General features: G+C 44.1%; 1 protein-coding gene across 3 annotated transcripts in view; it reads right to left on the reverse strand.

The window, feature by feature from the left end:
* The window catches only part of FAM171A1 (family with sequence similarity 171 member A1), an 85164-nt gene that overhangs the window by 3143 nt on the left and 63686 nt on the right, over positions 1 to 18335 (reverse strand). For all 3 annotated transcript variants that reach the window (XM_082193202.1, XM_082193201.1, XM_082193203.1), the window contains 2 exons: positions 2912 to 3028; positions 2276 to 2390 (listed from right to left, as the gene is read on the reverse strand). In XM_082193202.1, coding sequence (XP_082049328.1) covers positions 2276 to 2390; positions 2912 to 3028 — 232 coding nt within the window. The remainder of the gene's footprint in view (positions 1 to 2275; positions 2391 to 2911; positions 3029 to 18335) is intronic.

Raw genomic sequence — 18335 nt, forward strand, 5'->3', positions numbered from 1 at the left:
GTGAGGCTGGATTTGCCTGTACATTTTATTTCTATATACAGTCGTGCCTTGGAAGTCAAACAGCTTAGTTCCCAAATGTTTTGGTTCCTGAATGATGGAAAACCGGAAGTGACTGTTCCGGTTTGCAAACTATTTTTGGAAGCCGAATGCCCGATGGGGTATCAGAAGCCGCACTTTGGTTTTTGAACATTTTGGAAGTTGAACAGACTTCTGGAATGGATTCCGTTCAACTTCTAAGGTATGACTGTATATATATGAACAGAGCCAGTGTGGTGTAGTGGTTAAGAGCGGTAGTATGGCTTTTAAACGCTGCTTTTACATACAATTTATTGCTGCTGCTTTTTGTATTTAATGGTGTGTTGTTGTTGTTTTTTGATATTGTTGCACTTTTGTAAGCCACACTGAAAAGTCCTCAGGAGAGCTGGGAATTAAATAATACATAATGGCAATCAAATCTTCCTTCAAACGAAATCCTTTTTCTTCCTTTGCTGTTCTTCCCTTTGAAAAGGAAGCCCTCATTTTGACTAGGGGCATATCACATGCAGTTCCCTCACTGCAAGAAGTGAAGTTACAGGGAACCAGGCAGAGGGCCTTCTCTGTAGTGGCGCCCGCCCTGTGCAATGCTCTCCCACCAGATGTCAACACCTGACTTTTAGAAGACATCTGAAGTCATCCCTGTATCGGGAAGTTTTAAATGTTTGATGTGTTACAATGTTTTATGTGTTGTAAGCCGCCCAGAGTTGCTGGGGGAAATGCAATCAGATGGGCGGGATATAAATAATAAAATTAGTAGTAGTAGTAGTAGTACAGTGGTACCTCGGGTTACAGACGCTTCAGGTTACACACGCTTCAGGTTACAGACTCCGCTAACCCAGAAATAGTACCTCGGTTTAAGAACTTTGCTTCAGGATGAGAACAGAAATGGTGCTCCCGGCAGCAGGAGGCCCCATTAGCTAAAGTGGTGCTTCAGGTTAAGAACAGTTTCAGGTTAAGAACAGACCTCCGGAACGAATTAAGTACTTAACCCGAGGTACCACTGCAGTAGTATTCAGAATGCCTGAACAGAGCTCCTAACAGGGAACCAAAATCCAAAGGTGTTCTTTTGCTTGACTATTATGGCAGCTGGTATACGTATCACTGCACCATCTGCAAGTGTTTGTGGCAAAGCACCATTTCCCCCCATTGCAAAATGAAATGGCAAACAATAGACATGAAGTTGATGGCTTTGGATGCCTCTCCTCCAGTTATACTACGATGCCTGTCACCTTAAGCAATTTAAACAGATCGTAAGGGGAGATCAGGATGTGGAGTGCTGAACTGGGACCAAGATCGCTATTACAAAGTGCTTCCCTTTCTAAAGATAACTGCATATGGTTTAAATGAAATTGATAACCCCCTTTTGTAAAGCCAGCCTTTTGTAAAACGGGTGTGACTCCTAGTTCCCCATTGTGCCCCTTTTTATACCACAGAGGAAAGAAAATTTAAGCAATTTAAGAAATGGGCAAGTAGAAGGTTGCACAAAATGCACAATCTATTCAAACCTAATCAGTTACTGGCTCAACTAGGGGACATTGGTCTGAATTAGTTTCAGATGGTTCATACCCAATCATTTAGTTCTTGTTTTTATCTCACTCAAGGTGATCCTAGAGATCTAATGGTTTTTTCTTTTTCTTTTTGAGAGCTTCTGTGCCAAGAGAGAGAAAATTTAAAGGATCACTCATCAGGATGGAATGTTTCTTTCCCCCCTAGTATTAAAGCAAAATGGGATGATCTCTGTACACAAACTGAGGAAACACAGTGGAGATTATAGACTTAATTTCCTCCCTATTGGCAGCCTGCAGGCTTTGAGACAGCAAAACATTTGCGCCAGAAATCCCCATTCATGCTGCAAGGATGGTGGTTCAAAGGTACGAGAGTTAGCTTTAGTAGAAAAGCTAACAGAAGTGAGTCGAGTTAGAAGGGCAGCAAAATCAATACACTTCCATAGGGACTTCATATCCTCTTACCATGGTTACATCAAGACTAAGTTGAACTGTGAAACTTCCAGAGGCCCCCAAATCATTTTGACATGACCTCCTGCCCAAACATCTGTGGTCCCAATATTTTGACTTACTGCTATGGGCTGTAATATGCTCAGTATACAAAGACCCTTTTAGGAAGTATGAGATGGACAATGTAGTTACATTGCAGTTTTAGGTTGCGTTTCATTTTTTTAATGGATGCTTGGAATGTAGGATGGAAAATTTACCGGAAAACTCTTAAAGAGTTTTTTTACCTGCAGTAGTACAAGAGGAGGCACAGTAAAACCAGAAGTATCAGAGCCATCCCTCCTAGAATAGCCAAAAGAAACACTGTGTGGTAAGTGCTTATGTCCTGGGTTACAACGGGACCTAGAAGAGAAAAAGTGGAAAAGGCTGAAGAAAAGCAATCCAACCAATGCAGAGCCTTCCAATTCCCCTTTGAGTGCATATTTAAGGGACAGGCTGGTTCTGGGTCCAAGTGTGCACACCTCCCTGCCTTGGAATAGGGGCAGAGTTTCAAATTTCAGTGGCGCCCTCTGTGATGCTACAATTCAGTGCCCCCAACTCTTGCACCCCATTCTACATTATTGTCGCGGCGCCGGCACCCAGCGCAGCTGAACCAATCATGCTATCCTAAAACCACCTCTGCTCAGAGGGGGTCCCCTGTAGGTGCTTCTGCAGGCGGCAGGAGTGATGCCACCCACGCCAGACAGTGACAAGATGACCACCATTCATACTTCCCACAATGCCCCAGAGCAGTAGTACGCTGGGAGGGCCTTGTGGGTAATTAAAATGGCGGGTGCACTGATACTATAGTGAAACACACGGGCTCATTCACAGCATGGTGTGCAGATATATATGGAATGAAGAAAAGAAAACTCTCATTTCACCTGGATTTGTGGGAGACATGGCTGCCACCCAATATCCCAGCTGTGGGGCAATATAAGTCCAGGTCATCTCGCTTCCTTCTCGTTCTACGATGCCCAAGCTGCTTTTCAACCATGTTCCTGTAACACAGGGATTCAAAATGTATTTAGGAACACCATACAAGGAAGGCTGAACAATTCTGTGCATTGACACAAGTCACTTTGTGGCGAAAGGCCTTGTTTGAGGTGGTTTTTGCTTGTTTTGCTTTGCTTTAAAATAACAGAGAGACCAAGGCTGCAGCTGTATTCCTCTTTTACGTGGCCCTTCAGCCCCAATGAAAACAGTGTGACTTGCTTCTGAGTAAGCATGCAGAGGACTGTGCTGTGAAGACAAAAGTTGGCCGTGATGCTAAATGTAAAAGGTAATGGTAAAGGGACCCCTGACCATTATCGTGACCGACTCTGGGGTTGTGGTGCTCATCTCGCTTTATTGGAGTACAGCTTCCGGGTCATGTGGCCAGCATGACTAAGCCGCTTCTGGCAAAGCAGAGCAGCGCACGGAAACGCCGTTTACCTTCCCGCCGGAGCGGTACCTATTTATCTACTTGCACTTTGATGTGCTTTCAAACTGCTAGGTTGGCAGGAGCAGGGACTGAGCAACGGGAGCTCACCCTGTCGCGGGGATTCGAACTGCTGACCTTCTGATCGGCAAGTCCTAGGCTCTGTGGTTTAACCCACAGTGCCACCCGTGTCACATGCAAACACGTTAGCTGAAGAACAAGAGAGTTAACAGAAGATAAAGGGGGGCTGAGCTAGGAGGTAAGATTTGACCCTTTCCTTGGTTCCAACCAAAATCCCAACAAAGATGGCATTGGCCAGGAAGAGACTGTCCCCAATGGGCCACAAAGGCATTTAGCATTATAATCTCAATGTTCGGAGTTTATGATAGGGGCTGTAGATGCAGTTCCCGTACAAACATTTAGATGCCAGGCTGTCATGGATGCAGTGAGTGCTCTTCTAGGAAGGAATTCATGGAGGAAAAGAGCAGCCCCAGTGATCAAAATCCACATTAGCGCAGGTCATTAAGGCTGCAATCTTCTGCACACTTACCTGGAAGTAAGCCCAAATTAGACACAATGTGACTTATGGGTATAAGAGTGTTCTGTTGGTGTCCCTCAAACCTCTGGAGCTACATGTGTATCATGTATGAGCAACAGCAGCAAGCTTTTAGCAAAGGGATGTGTGCACACGTGTCCCATTGTTTTCAATTTAAAGAATGTCTACGTGCCCATCGTAGCACAAATCAACCATTGTGACTTTTAGGCAGAGTTTTATTAAACGAGTGCAAGTAGTTTTGCTTTCCGCCAGCAGTGGGCGCCAAAACTAACAAATAAGGAGGGAAGCAGGCAAAGTACCTGGAGATGAGCTCAATTCAAGTTCAGCTGTATTCATTACCCTAGTCCAGGAGACAGCAAACTTTTTCAGCAGGGGGCTGGTCCACTGTCCCTCAGATCTTATGGGGGGGCAAACTATATTTTTGGGGAAAGAATGAACGAATTCCTATGCCCCATAAATAACCCAGAGATGCATTTTAAATAAAAGGACACATTCCACTCATGTAAAAACATAAAAACACACTGATTCCCAGACTGTCCACGGGCCGGATTTAGAAGGCGACTGGGCCAGATCCGGCCCCTAGTTTGCCAACCCATGCCCTAGTCATTTTCTTTGATTTGGTGGGACGACTCCTGCACACTTCTCAAAAATCATATAAACGGGGGCTGTGCCACCATCACAATCACTTGAAATTAGAATTATATCCTTGTGCTGCAACTGTATTTCAGATGGATTAACGTTACCATCAACAAAACCAGGGATATTTGAGTAACTTGGGAATGCAGAGCCAGCCTGTCCCCAGCTCCTCACTGAATGCTGATAAGATCTCGTGGATGACCAAAGGGAATCATTAATTTAGCAGCCCGGGCAAAATCTGAGTTTACGGCAGGACTGATATTTCCCCAGTGGGGGTAGAGGGGTGGGGTATGAGGGAGGACTTGCATCCTCCCTGACTCACGTTACACTTCATTAATACAAACAAAATCCTTCCCAACCCTCTTTTAAAAGTTCTTTGTTGCTGCCGCTGAGTGAATTTTGTCCCTGAGCAGTGCAGGCATCAAAGGAGCCAGGCGGAGGTCACACACACAAAAACAAGCTTTTAAAGGTAGAGTTTGGCCATGGTTCCAGCTGAATTAAGGAATGGGTCAGATCACTTTGCATTTGCCAACAAAAGGAAATACTGTACCCGTGGAGGAAGGAGGTAGCCAACAAAAGAGGCTGTCTTCCTGCATGTACAATACTCATTTATTCCGCCCGCCTGCTGCTGCTCCTTAACATTTGGGCTGCTGTCAGGAACACCCCTCAGAACACAAAGCAGTCCTGGTTAGGGCAGCGCTTTCTCTGTGGGAGAGGGATTTGGGTGGGTGGGGTTGCAGCCCCTCAGATGTTGCTAGACTCAAACTCCCACCATCCCTGACTATTGGCCGTGTGGGCTCAGGCTCATGGGAGCTGGAGTCCAGCAACCGCTCTAAAATAGAGAATTGTTTTCTTGTAGAGATGGGTGAATTTTGGTTTCGCTCAGTTTCTCACCCCCCCCTTAGTTCACTTTGCTACGTTTCTGCACCAGTTTGCGGATTTTTAAGAAGCAAGTCCTTGTGAAAATCCAGCAGTGTTTTAGTGTTCGTTTCTCCCAATATACAGTGGTACCTCAGGTTAAGTACTTAATTCGTTCCGGAGGTCCGTTCTTAACCTGAAACTGTTCTTAACCTGAAGCACCACTTTAGCTAATGGGGCCTCCTGCTGCTGCCACACCACCAGAGCACAATTTCTGTTCTCATCCTGAAGCAAAGTTCTTAACCCGAGGTACTATTTCTGGGTTAGCAGAGTCTGTAACCTGCAGCGTATGTAACCCGAGGTACCACTGTATACATCTTTTTATGTTTTGGTCAACATAAACATTTTGGCAGAACCATTTCCCCTTAACGAATGCATTTCTTCAGGTGATTTTTCACTAATCCATGCATTTTTATACAGGCTTTTATGTATTTTTGGTACACATTGCTTGGCTTGGGAACCGCATTACAGAATCTGGAGAAGTGAGAATTTCGACGGGTGTCTGAGTTTTGGTGTGCAGATATAGTTTCAAGAAGGTGAAAACTAGGTAAGTTTGCCTGCAAATGTGAGCTGAATTGAATTTCTCCTCCACCCCTACTTTCTTCCTCACAAAAGCTGCCTCTGTTCTTATCTAGGTATCTCTGCTGGATGCATCGAGGAGGAGACGGCAAGAGCTGGCGAGTGGATTCCTCCCAGCTCCCAGACAGCCCCATAATCAGTCACCCCAATTAAATCTCTCTAAGTTCCTGTAGGGAGCCACCTCCTGCCAAAAACCTAAGATGGAATCTTTTATCGTCGCCATGTTTATCTTTGAACATGCCAGAAAATGGGTCCAAAGTATAAATAGAATGCAATGAAGAGAGGGGAGGCATATTTATTTATTTATTATTTATGTGTGTGTGTGTTTTTTTAAAAACCCTCTAAATCTCTGCCTGACAGTTTCGTATGAACTAAGACACAGCTCTGGTCATTTTATCATAATAACGCTGGCCTAAAAAAACACACCACCTAGTCACTCAATATATAAATTTTTATCCACATAGACAGCGGAACTTTTTTTTTATTAAAAAAAAATACTAGAATTTTCCATGGAAGTACTACAGCTGGTTTTTATAGGCCAATATCAATGATCATTTGGCTCCAGCAAAACCCAGATGAGATAATGCTTTCTGATTCCACTCCAAACATATGCTATCAATATTATAATACTTTAAAAAAGAAAAGAAAAGTGATGTAATTGTTTGTGAGGGGACAGAGTTAGCAGGTAACATCCAACCAAGGTACTTTCCTTTTCCTGTTAAGGAAGACATTATTTGTCTCAGCAAGCCTACCTAAGCAGCATGCAATTTTCATGGGTATACTTTTCTTTAAATGCTGCTTTTATTTATGTTTAATCTTTCTAATGTTAACTTTTTTAAACGTTTGCTTTTCTCATATTCTTTGTAATCCGCTTGCAGGTCTTCTGTTGAGCACGTGGCATATAAATATTGTTAAACAAATAAGGGAATGCTGCTCTTGTTGCAGAGAGGAAGGAAGATTATGCAGCACCTAGCTAAACTATGGCACTTGCTCCCACAGGAAGCAGCGAGGGCCCCCAACCTCAATGGCTTTAAAAGAAGATGAGACAAACTCACGGAGGAGAATACTATCAATGGCTACTAGCTGTGACGGTTATGCTGTGCCTCCACAATTTGAGATAGCAATGTGTCAGGGAACTGCCATCAGAGGCAAGAGGAGAGGTAAGACGCTCCAATGATGCAGGGGAGGGAACTAGCAAGGAGAGAGAGAGAGCTTCCGCTGGGGAAGGAAATCCAGGGGACACCAGGGAGAAAGGAGAGGCTGAGAGTACTGCGGAGGGGAGGCGCCGAAACTCTTTCAGTGAAATCAGCGGAGAGAGCACAGGACCTCCGCTTGGCACGCCCACGCTGCGCAGAAGGCTTCCGCGCAAAGAATCTAGGAGGAGACTTGGAGTCAAAGAATTTCTATGTTGGAGGAAGTTTAGGAGACGCCCACTAACGGATTCTGCCAGTGACTAAGACAGTCGCGTTGTAAGGGCTGTCAAACCGGGGAAAGGTTTAGCTATACGACCAGCTTGGAGCAGTTTGCAGTTTACGCACAAGCAACCCCAATTCCCATTACACAATGCTTCTGAATAAAGGTAAAAAAGTAAAAGGTAAAGGACCCCTGGAAGGTTAAGTCCAGTCAAAGGCAACTATGGGGTTGCGGCACTCATCTCGCTTTCAGGCTGAGGGAGCCGGCGTTTGTCCGCAGACAGCTTTCCGGGTCATGTGGCCAGCATGACTTAACTGCTTCTGGCATAACTGAACACCGTGACAGAAAGAGCGCATGGAAACACCATTTACCTTCCCGCTGCAGCGGTACCTATTTATCTACTTGCACTGGTATGCTTTCAAACTGCAAGGTGGGCAGGAGCTGGGACAGAGCAACAGGAGCTCAACCCGTTGTGTGGATTCGAACCACCAAGCTTCTGATTGGCAAAAGCCCAAGAGGCTCAGTGGTTTAGACCACAGCGCCACCCGCATTCCACCAGTTGCTGGAAAATACTGGAGGAGAGAGGGCTCTTGTACCTGAATCCTGCTTGCTGATTTCCCACAGGCATGTGGTTGGCCGCTGTGAGAGCAGAATGCTGGACTAGTTGAGCCACTGGCCTGATCCAGCAAACCCTTCTTATGTTTTTAAGAATAGCAATTCTTCTATACTGGTATATTTCGCTGGTATATTCTGCCGCACATCATTGACCCAATAATGGTGCATTAATGGTGGATTTATATTACTTATTATTCTGTTTTATTAGTTGTTCTGCAATGCTTTTCCAATGTTACCACACGGTTGCAGTTTGGAGGGGCCCCCTTGCATTATACAGCGCAGCTAGGGCTAAAAAATAAACAAGTGGGGTTATTTGTGGTATAACAAGCTGCAGGATTTCAGCAGGAAGTTACGGGACACGCGGTGATAGGAAACAAGCTAATGTGTTCAACCCCAAAACATTTGAAGGCACAAGCAGTATTGAAAGTGGGATTGTGTAGAACCGCCATGAAACCACAAGCACGTATTAAAAATGTGTGTCTGGAGGGGCCGTACATCTACATTGAGTGACTACGAAGCCCCCTGACACATTCAAGAAATGTTTAACCAATGCGCAAGTGATGCCCCATGGCCATAATAATAATAATAATTTATCACTTGTAGCCCACCCATCTGGCTGGGTTGCCTCAGTCACTCTGAACAGCTTCCAACAGAACATAATACACAATACACCAGACATTAGAATCATAGAGTTGGAAGAGACCACAAGGGCCATCGAGTCCAACCCCCTGCCAAGCAGGAAACACCATCAGAGCACTCCTGACATATGGTTGTCAAGCCTCTGCTTAAAGACCTCCAAAGAAGGAGACTCCACCACACTCCTTGGCAGCAAATCCCACTGTCGAACAGCTCTTACTGTCAGGAAGTTCTTCCTGATACAGGGCTGTCTTCAGATTAAGTGTGTTTGTGTCTGGGTTGGGGGAGGGGGAGGCCAATGCACACATGCATCTCTGACGGTGCTGTACAACAGGACTATGTGCCCAGATCTTCAGATGCCCTTCTTCAGCAGTACGCTACCCAACAATGTGTGATAGGTGAATACTACACAGAGGGCCTTTTTGGTGCTGGCACCCTGGTTATGGAAAACCTTCCCCAGACAGATTTACCTGGCACACACGTTATGGATGCTTGGGCACCAGGGAAGAGGTTTTTGTTTCCCAAGGTGTGTTAAAATCTTGCTGCTGGTTTATAAATAACCTTGCTTTGCATTGGTTTTGCTTTATTTGGTTTGGATTTTTGTTTGTTTGTTTGTTTTAATCTTTATGGCTTAACATTTTATTGTGAACTGCCCAAATAATATCAGTTATTGGGTGGCATATGAAAACTGTTAGTAAAAAAAAAAAAAAAAGCAAAAAAAAAAAGGAATGTCCTCCCTTCTGAAAACAAATGAGCATGAAGTCTTCAGGAAAGCACATAGGAAAAACTACCAAGGACATCTACGGCATAAGAACCCCAAAGGAATTGCAGAGGAGACTCTGTAGCATATGCTACCTTTCCCCAGGAATTCAGATGGAGATTATCAGTTCTTAGAGTGGGAGGCAGACCTCCCTAAGGAGATGTTTATAACTCCTACAGAAAGTCTGAACAAAACTGAAGAATTAAAATAGCAAAGGGGTGGGGGAAAAGAGGAAGAAGGGAAGAGGCAGGAAAAAGATAAAGCCATTGTTAAATGCACAATTGAATGTCACTTAAAAAATGATCGCTATGATTTTGGCCTTGTCAAAGAGCTCTAACTCACTTAGGTACCACCAACCACATGTAAAAATGCCTAGGGCACAATCTAGCCAACCTCCTGGTCCCATTTATGGCACACAGATCATGCCCAAAGTAAATGCAAGCCTCTTGTTTTGAGAGTGGCCACATTTGCACACAATGATAAGCCAGGAAAATTGGTTTGCCTTGTGTTCCTAAGACTGGCCTAGGAAACAACTAGAAGGTAGTTCATCTGCCCTATCCAAAGCCCTGCTGGTCTCTCTCCAGGGTTAGAGGAGCTGATCAGAAGAATCTTTATTTGCGTCAGCCACCAGCCATAGCAATTAAACAAAATGTACTGAAGACAGAGGTGAAAACTTAACTATACAAAATATGTTTTGGAGGTTTACATCAGTAATCAAATAATATTTTATTCTAATTGTTCCTACTAAAAACCTTGCAGTTTCTGCTGTCACCTGATCATCTTGATCTGCTAGAAGAAGGGACACAGTAGCAAAGGTTGAGCGACCCAACATGGACAATAACAGAGGGGTAACAACCTCACTCCTCAAATCTTTATAAAGAGTGCAAGCCAGAAGCACACAAGCCACTGACTCAATACTGCTATCTCCACATGGGAATAACCATTTTTCCAGCAGAATTTTTTGAAATTGACCCTCCGAAATTACAGACTCCGCTAACTCAGAAATATTACCTCAGGTTAAGAACTTTGCTTCAGGATGAGAACAGAAATCGTGCCCCGGCAGCGCAGCAGCAGCAGGAGGCCCCATTAGCTAAAGTGGTGCTTCAGGTTAAGAACAGTTTCAGGTTAAGAACGGACGAATTAAGTACTTAACCCGAGGTACCACTGTATATTCAATTTTGGTGTTAGTGAAAGCGCGTCTGTATTTTGGAATTGCTAAGTTTTGCAAACAGGGTGCCAAAGTGTCCAAATGACTAGGTGGAAAATAATCATACCACGGACAAAATTTCCTTATTGTGGCCAAATTATTCCAGGCTTAGAGGAGTGTTCTCCTGCCTCGCCATAATTTTTCAGAGCAGGACTAACTCCCCACGCCCCCAACCTCTATTCAAAGTACAGTGGTCCCTTGGTTTAAGAAAGCTTAGTTTATGAACAACTTGGATCAAGAACGCTGCAAACCCAGAAGTAGGTGTTTTGGTTTGTGAACTTTGACTTGGAAGCAGAACACGTTTCACTTCCTGTTGAGTGTGTTCCATTTATAAATTGAGTCCTCCGCTGCTATGGGAAAGCACGCTTTGGTTTAAGAATGCTTTGGTTTAAGAACGGGCTTCCGGAACGGATTATATTAATAAACCAAGGTACCACTGTATTTCCCTCTCCATAGTGAAAATAAAGAGAATTGTGCTACACCAGCTCCAGGACTGGTGTAGTTCAACCTCTGGTTTGTGCATGTGCTGGGGGACTTTGGATCAATGTCTTCTCTGAGAGCCAGTGTGGTGTAGTGGTTAAGAGTGGTAGACTCGTAATCTGGGGAACCGGGTTCGTGTCTCCGCTCCTCCACATGCAGCTGCTGGGTGACCTTGGGCCATCACACTTCTGTGAAGTCTCTCAGCCCCACTCACCTCACAGGGTGTTTGTTGTGTGGGAGGAAGGGAATGGAGAATGTTAGCTGCTTTCAGACTCCTTAGGGTCCTTAGGATAAAGCGGGATATCAAATCCAAACTCTTCTTCTCCTGATCGTCCACCTGCATGCTTCCAATCCACCCCCAACACCCCCATTTTTGCCCCTACCAACATCAGAGCTCTAGCATTGCTAGGGCTGTGGAACTTGCCACAGTAGCTGGGAGGGGGAAATCCAACACCAGAGCTTCTGATCTCAGAGAAGGAGATCTGCCACATCCTACAGCCCCTGGGATGCCCATAAACGATACTGAGGTGCATGATGCTGTATGCAATCTGATATTGCTCAGAAAGCAGGACTGCAGTTTGTTTCTCTCTAGTCGGGATTCTTAAGCCAACAGCAAAGCACGGCGTGTTGGATGTAACACTGAACTGCCCTCTTACCCTTTTGTTTACCAGCTCGTAAACAGCTATGGTTTGTTATGCCAAAGTTCTTGGCTTATTGTTACATGCAAACTGTGGCCAAATTATGTTTTGCTTTTAAACAAGCTTAATGTTTGTATAAATTATTAAGCCTACTGCACCTTCTTTTCTATCCGAAAAAGTTTATTTCAGCCGCTGATCGAAACGATAAACCATTTTAACCTTTAGGATAAATACTGAATCCCCACTATCATGGGCATTTAGCTGCTATGGTATAGTTGTGATAATTGAATGGCATCCAAGTTGAAGTCTTAGAGTAGACACATTAAAATGAATGAATATGACTAAGTTAGGCCCATTAATTTTAATGGGTCTATTCTGAGCAAACGTTAGCTTAATACAACCCACAGCCATCGGTTTCTGCTCCTGGGACCACAGATTATCTCACCTTCTCCCATACTGGCAGCTAGAGAAGATGTCCACCTTTATTAGCAAGGCATGCAAGGCGATGGCTGTGGGAGGGGGAAGTTAACAGCCTGGAAATCCAATGTTCTCTGCATGCACAAATTCAAATCCCACTCTTCTGTGATTCACAGAACAGGCGAGAGCTCAACAGCAGAGCACACTTTGCATGAAGAAGTTCCAAAGTTTAATTTTTGACATCTCCATTTCAGAGGTACACATTTAGCAGAATTGTGAAAATATCCTTGGGAGCTACAGCTAAATCAGAGTAGGACCAGGGGTGAGGAAACTGTAGTCTTTCTGATGCTGCCAATGGCCAATGTTCAGGAAATATAGAAGATGTAGCCCAAAAGCATTTGGAGAGCCACAGGTTCTCCAACCGTGGTAAAGATTTAGGGGCCTAGGCCAGATATTCCTCCACATGTTTGCATGGGCAGCTGTTAGAATTCATGTTTGTCCACCTCCTGTTCCACTTTGGCGGTAGCCTGCACAACATTTCTAGGAAACACACACAGGTACAGAGGGAACAAAAACAGAACGAACTCGCATGCAGCACTTCAAACGTTAACTCTCCACTTCAAAGTCATATCCCCACCTTATAGGGATTAACATGATGGTCAACTTTTCTTTCATCTTTTAATTACATTTTTTAAAAAGAAGAAGTTTAGCATGGAGAATTCCTCCAATGCGGGCAAATTACCTTCCCCATGAAGAGTTAAAACATTTATCCTCAAACCAGGCAGAACAATGCCTTGCCATCAATCAGCCCGAGAAAGCTTTCCTCAATATATATATATAGGGGGTTTGTTTAGAGTAGAAAGCTATCAGTGGAGAACATAAAACACTTCAGAAGTTCCTCCTAGGCAATTACAACAGTGGCAACTGTTCAGGCCTAGAGGTTCTCCCCCTGCTCCTGTAATACATAGGGGGCTCCGACCATTGTTCTGAAGTTACCAGGCAACAGAAGAAATAAGCATAGTCTGAGATCATACCTTCATTACTCCCACCTTTCACTGAGTATTTTTTCCTAAAGGCTTCCAGCCAGATGAACCATTTTAGCTTCAGCCTGCTACCCTTTTCATAGCAGAAATATCATGGCTTGGCAAACAACAAACATAGGAAGCTGCCTTGTACCAAGTCATGGAGGAAGGGCTATCAGTGGCTACTAGTCAGGATGGCTATGCTCTGCCTCACATCACTTTTACACATGACTTGGGAAGACAGGCAAACTCATGCCAGTGTACTGGAAGAAGCAAAGATCACCAGTGTTGAAGCAATGGTTCTTCAACATCAGATTCGTTGGGTTGGTCATGTTTTGCGGATGCCTGATGATCGTTTTCCAAAGCTACTACTCTACTCTGAACTTAAAAATGGAAAGCATAATGCTGGTGGTCAAAAAAAGTGGTTTAAAGACTCTCTCAAGGCAAATCTTTAAAAATGTAGTATAAACAGTGACAACCGGGAAACACTGGCCTGTGAGAGCTCCAGTTAGAGAACAGCCTTTACCAAAAGTGTCATGGACTTTGATGATGCTCAAACTCGGGACGAAAGGGAGAAATGTACTAAGAGGAAGGCACGCTTAGCAAACCTGCACCGTGATCAACTCCCGTCCAGAAACCTATGTCCTCACAGTGGAAGGACGTGTGGATCCAGAATTGGCCTCCACAGTCACTTACGGACTCACTGTTAAAACTGTGTTTATGGAAGACAATCTTACTCGGCTACGAATGATCGCCAAAGAAGAAGAAGTTCTGCCTCCAGAAGGGAGGGAGCCTGCTCTTGTGCGCATGTTCTGCTTGTTGAAATCCCACAGGAATCAGTTCAGCCCCTGTGAGAATAGGATGATCTGTGATTGGCCTGATCTAGCAAGCTCTCCTTATGTTCTTAATAGATCCATCTAGCTCAGCACTGTCTACATGGACCAGCAGCAGACCTCCAGCCCTATCTGGAGATGCTGGGGTCTGAACATCTGCAACAACCTTCTGCAACAACAACAACAACAACAACAACAAATTATTTATACCCCGCCCATCTGGCTGGGTTTCCCAGCCACTCTGGGTGGCTCCCAAAAGAATATTAAAAACACGATAAAACATCAAACATTAAAAACTTCCCTAAACAGGGCTGCCTCCAGATGTCTTCTAAAAATCAGATAGTTGTTTATTTCCTTGACTTCTGATGGGAGGACGTTCCACAGGGTGGGCACCACTACCAAGAAGGCCCTCTGCTTGGTTCCCTGTAACCTCACTTCTTGCAGGGAGGGAACTGCCAGAAGGCCCTCGGAGCTGGACCTCAGTGTACGGGCTGAATGATGGGTATACTTCAGATGCTCTACAACGTATCGATGGGCTTCCCTACTTTGCGTGCTTTAGGATAACCAAATTAAACATGTACACTTGTTCTGACATGCAATCTATATGATTTTTGCTAAGTGCAGGAAAAGAAACCCCTCCCCGCAAAGGATTACTGCTTGATTCATTACTAAAATCCAAGTTGAACTTTTCATTTCCCCCCTCCTTTGTTACTGCTGTCATTTTAAGTCTGCATTTCCGTTGTATGTTTAAATTACCTGTCTAATACTGAACAAAAGAACACAGCTCTTCCCTGCACTTAGCAATTCTAATTACAAGTGAAGGAGGAGGGAGGGTGAATTATGCACACAGGTAGCTTTCCATTGTTTTTGCTCCCTAAATGCTTTTTTTGGGGGGTGGGGAACTACGAAGGACGAACTCCAGGGACATTATACATTATACCGCAAATTACTGCTTCACGGTTGGCATAGACTATACTGCTTCCTTCTCTGGTGAAAAAAAGAAAAGAAAATATAAATGCAAAGGATTCTTTTTCAGTTGCAACTCTTCACGGTTAGCGTTCAGACACATCACAGCCACCACCCCAGTTCACAATTCACACTGTTTTGATTAGAAGCGAAACCTATAAAGGAAGGCAGCCTCCTGGGAGATCATCTGATTTGCCTGGCAGAGGCCATAAATGCAAATCATGGGCAGGGAGTGACCGTAGCTCAGTGGAAAGGGACATGCTTTGCATACAGAAGGGCCCGAATTCAAACCCTGCCGTCGAAAAGATCAGGTAGCAAGGGATCAGCCCGTGGCTGTCAGAGCAGGCAATATTACTAGAATTGACAAGTGAGTAGTTTGGCCTGGTAGCAAGGCAGCTTCCAAAGCTTATACCCATCACTCAGGTGTACCTGAACTAATTTGTATGAAAACACCAACCTCCTCCAATCTGGTGCCTCCAGGTGTTTTAGACTACAACTCACATCAGCCTCAGACAGCGTGGTCAATGGACAAGGATGATGTTGTCCACAAAACCCAGAGGGCACCAGGGAGGAGAAGGCTTTGTTTTGCAGCGGGGAGATCCCTGTATATGCATACAAATCAAAATGTAGACTTTTTAGGATCTCAGGACTGAGGAAAGATTTCTGCCTGAAACCTTTGAGAGCTGTTGCCAGAGACCTACTGAAATTTCACTGAAAACGGGGATCTGTTCATTGTAGGCTTCAATCCCAATGCAGCATAGACATGCCTTATTTTACCTACAGCAACAGCCTCTCCAAGGCTGTTTTCTTTTTGGTGGCTGTCTGCAGTCTCTGGCTCAGCTCAACCATGGTTTGCGCTAACCATGGTTTAGAACCCGATGCCATGGTTTGAGCTTTGAAACGTTCAACAGGCAAACCACGAGTCAGAGCTGCTTTTTGTTCTTCAGCACTCGGTGTGTTATGTGAATACATTCCCTCTGCTACCATCTCAATTGTAGGAGTAGTAGTAGTTGTAACTATGGTTTGTCAATTCTGAAAGAATGCCAGACTATAGTTAGCACAAACCTTGGTGCACAAATCCACTCCAACTCACGGCTTCCAATTATAGTTTGCCAGTCAATCATAAACCAGAGTATATCAGCTCAAACTACACACTAAACCACATTAAAGGTTCCTTAACCATGGTCTGGTATGACATCAGCACTGAATCCTCATAATGCTAAACCATACATCTAACTATGCTTTACTATGACTACACCTGTCTGTTTTGTCTCTCTCTGCTCTTACAAGGGGGGGAAAAAGCCACAATCCCCTACTTAGTGTTATATCAGACTCAGAGACTGTGCTACAACAAACCACAATAAAAAATCAAGAACAAACACCAGCTACAGATCATGGTTTACTTGAAGCAGAACAAACTATGACCCCTAGTTCAGACATAACGCTAAGCCAGGGACTGCAGTTTGTTTCTTCTCAGCATGTGGAAAGGAGCAAAAGGAACACTGATGGCAAACCATTAACTATGGTTTACTGTGATGTGCAAATTGGACTGCTGTGTCTATAGGAGGAGGTTGAGCTGCAAGTCCTGTATGCAACTTTGGCTTTTACACCTGCACTTCAGAAAATCAAACCAACATGTCTGCACCCTTAGCTTTTAATTGCTCCTTTCCAGTAAAACCTAAACAGAATGCAAAGCATTCAACACAGCAGCAGATCTTTTCCTCTCTACACCATAGCATGTCTGCTGCCATGCAATTATATTTGTCTGCATTGCATTATGTAGTTGCTGCAACTGATTTAAAACTATTGGGGGGGGGTTCATTTCTATAGCAACCAGGGAATACCTCACTCTTTAGAAATGGTTAAATCATGTAATCCTTGGGTAGGATAGTTTCTCTTTTAATTTCCGAAAGAAGCATTTAACAATGATATCCTCTTAAGGCAGAAAAGGATGTACAAAGCAAGTTATCAGCAACTGCCAGATAAAAAACATCATGAGCTGTGAACTTTGCAGTGGCTCAACTTCCCCTCTGTAGCTTGAAAACAATAATTATATAACAAGCAATCTGATGATGTTTCGGTAGGCACCACAATAAACGGCTTGGCCACAGTGACTACAGTCGTATGTTGGTTTTCAAACAGCTTAGTTCTTGAATGTTTTGGCTCCCGAACGCCACACACCCAGAAGTGATTGTTCCGGTTTGCGAACTATTTTTGGAAGCCGAACGTCTGATGGGCCTCCTACAGCTTCCGATTGGCTGCAGGAGCTTCTGAATGTTTTGGAAGTCGAATGGACTTCCGAAATGAATTCTGTTTGACTTCTGAGGTACGACTTGTATGGATGAAAGATAATTTCTTAAGATGTGTTTTGTATGCCACTATGGTCTTTTACCACAGTTCTGCTGTTCATTTGCACACTTCTGTATACATTTGTGTACCTTAAACTTGAACACATTCACCACTGGGTAGGTGTACACATCTGAGGATTTTGAGGCTGGAGACAAATGGAAACAGATGAAAAGCATTTTGGGAGAGGCAGGGCTTTTCTACTACCTCCCCAAATATTCCTTTTGTCCCCAAAGCTGATCAAACAAGCTTTGCAGTTTTCCCCCAACCAGTACAGAATCTTCCAAAGCCTGTTTACCAAAGGCAAAAGCAGAATGAGTTGTGCCCATCGCAAACAGTAACACTTTGAAAAATAAAAGAAAACTATCTGATCCCGGCCCTTCATTTGAAGGGTACTGCTGTGGCCTCTTTTACTGAGGCTGGAGTTGTTGTCCTGTCTTGTAGCTGTGCTTTTATTGTTGTTCTTAATTGATTTTAACTTAAGCTGCTTTGGGTCACTCTGTGAGAAAAGCAACTAAACAACAACAACAACAACATGTACACCACATGCTACCTTTGCCAAATTTTGGATCCAACAATATAAAATGTATTTGTTCTGCATTTATTCATTCAGTTTGTATTTATTCATTCAGTTTACTCCTCTTTTAAATCCAGTGGGCTGTAGGACTTCCCTTCTCCACTCTCCTCACCCAGGAAGAGGAAGTATGAAAACATGAGGCTCATCTCCAATCTTTCCTGGTGAAAATCTCTGGGGAAAGCAATGCCTGACGTTTGTAGGTATTGTACAGTCAGTCCTGAAGGGCCAACTGTGCGCATTGACTCAAAATATGTCAGGCATTTTCCGCGGATCACCTCCAAACTTTTTA

This window comes from Podarcis vaucheri (genome assembly GCF_965113315.1).
Source record: "Podarcis vaucheri genome assembly, chromosome: 12".
Classification (NCBI taxonomy): Eukaryota; Metazoa; Chordata; class Lepidosauria; order Squamata; family Lacertidae; genus Podarcis; species Podarcis vaucheri.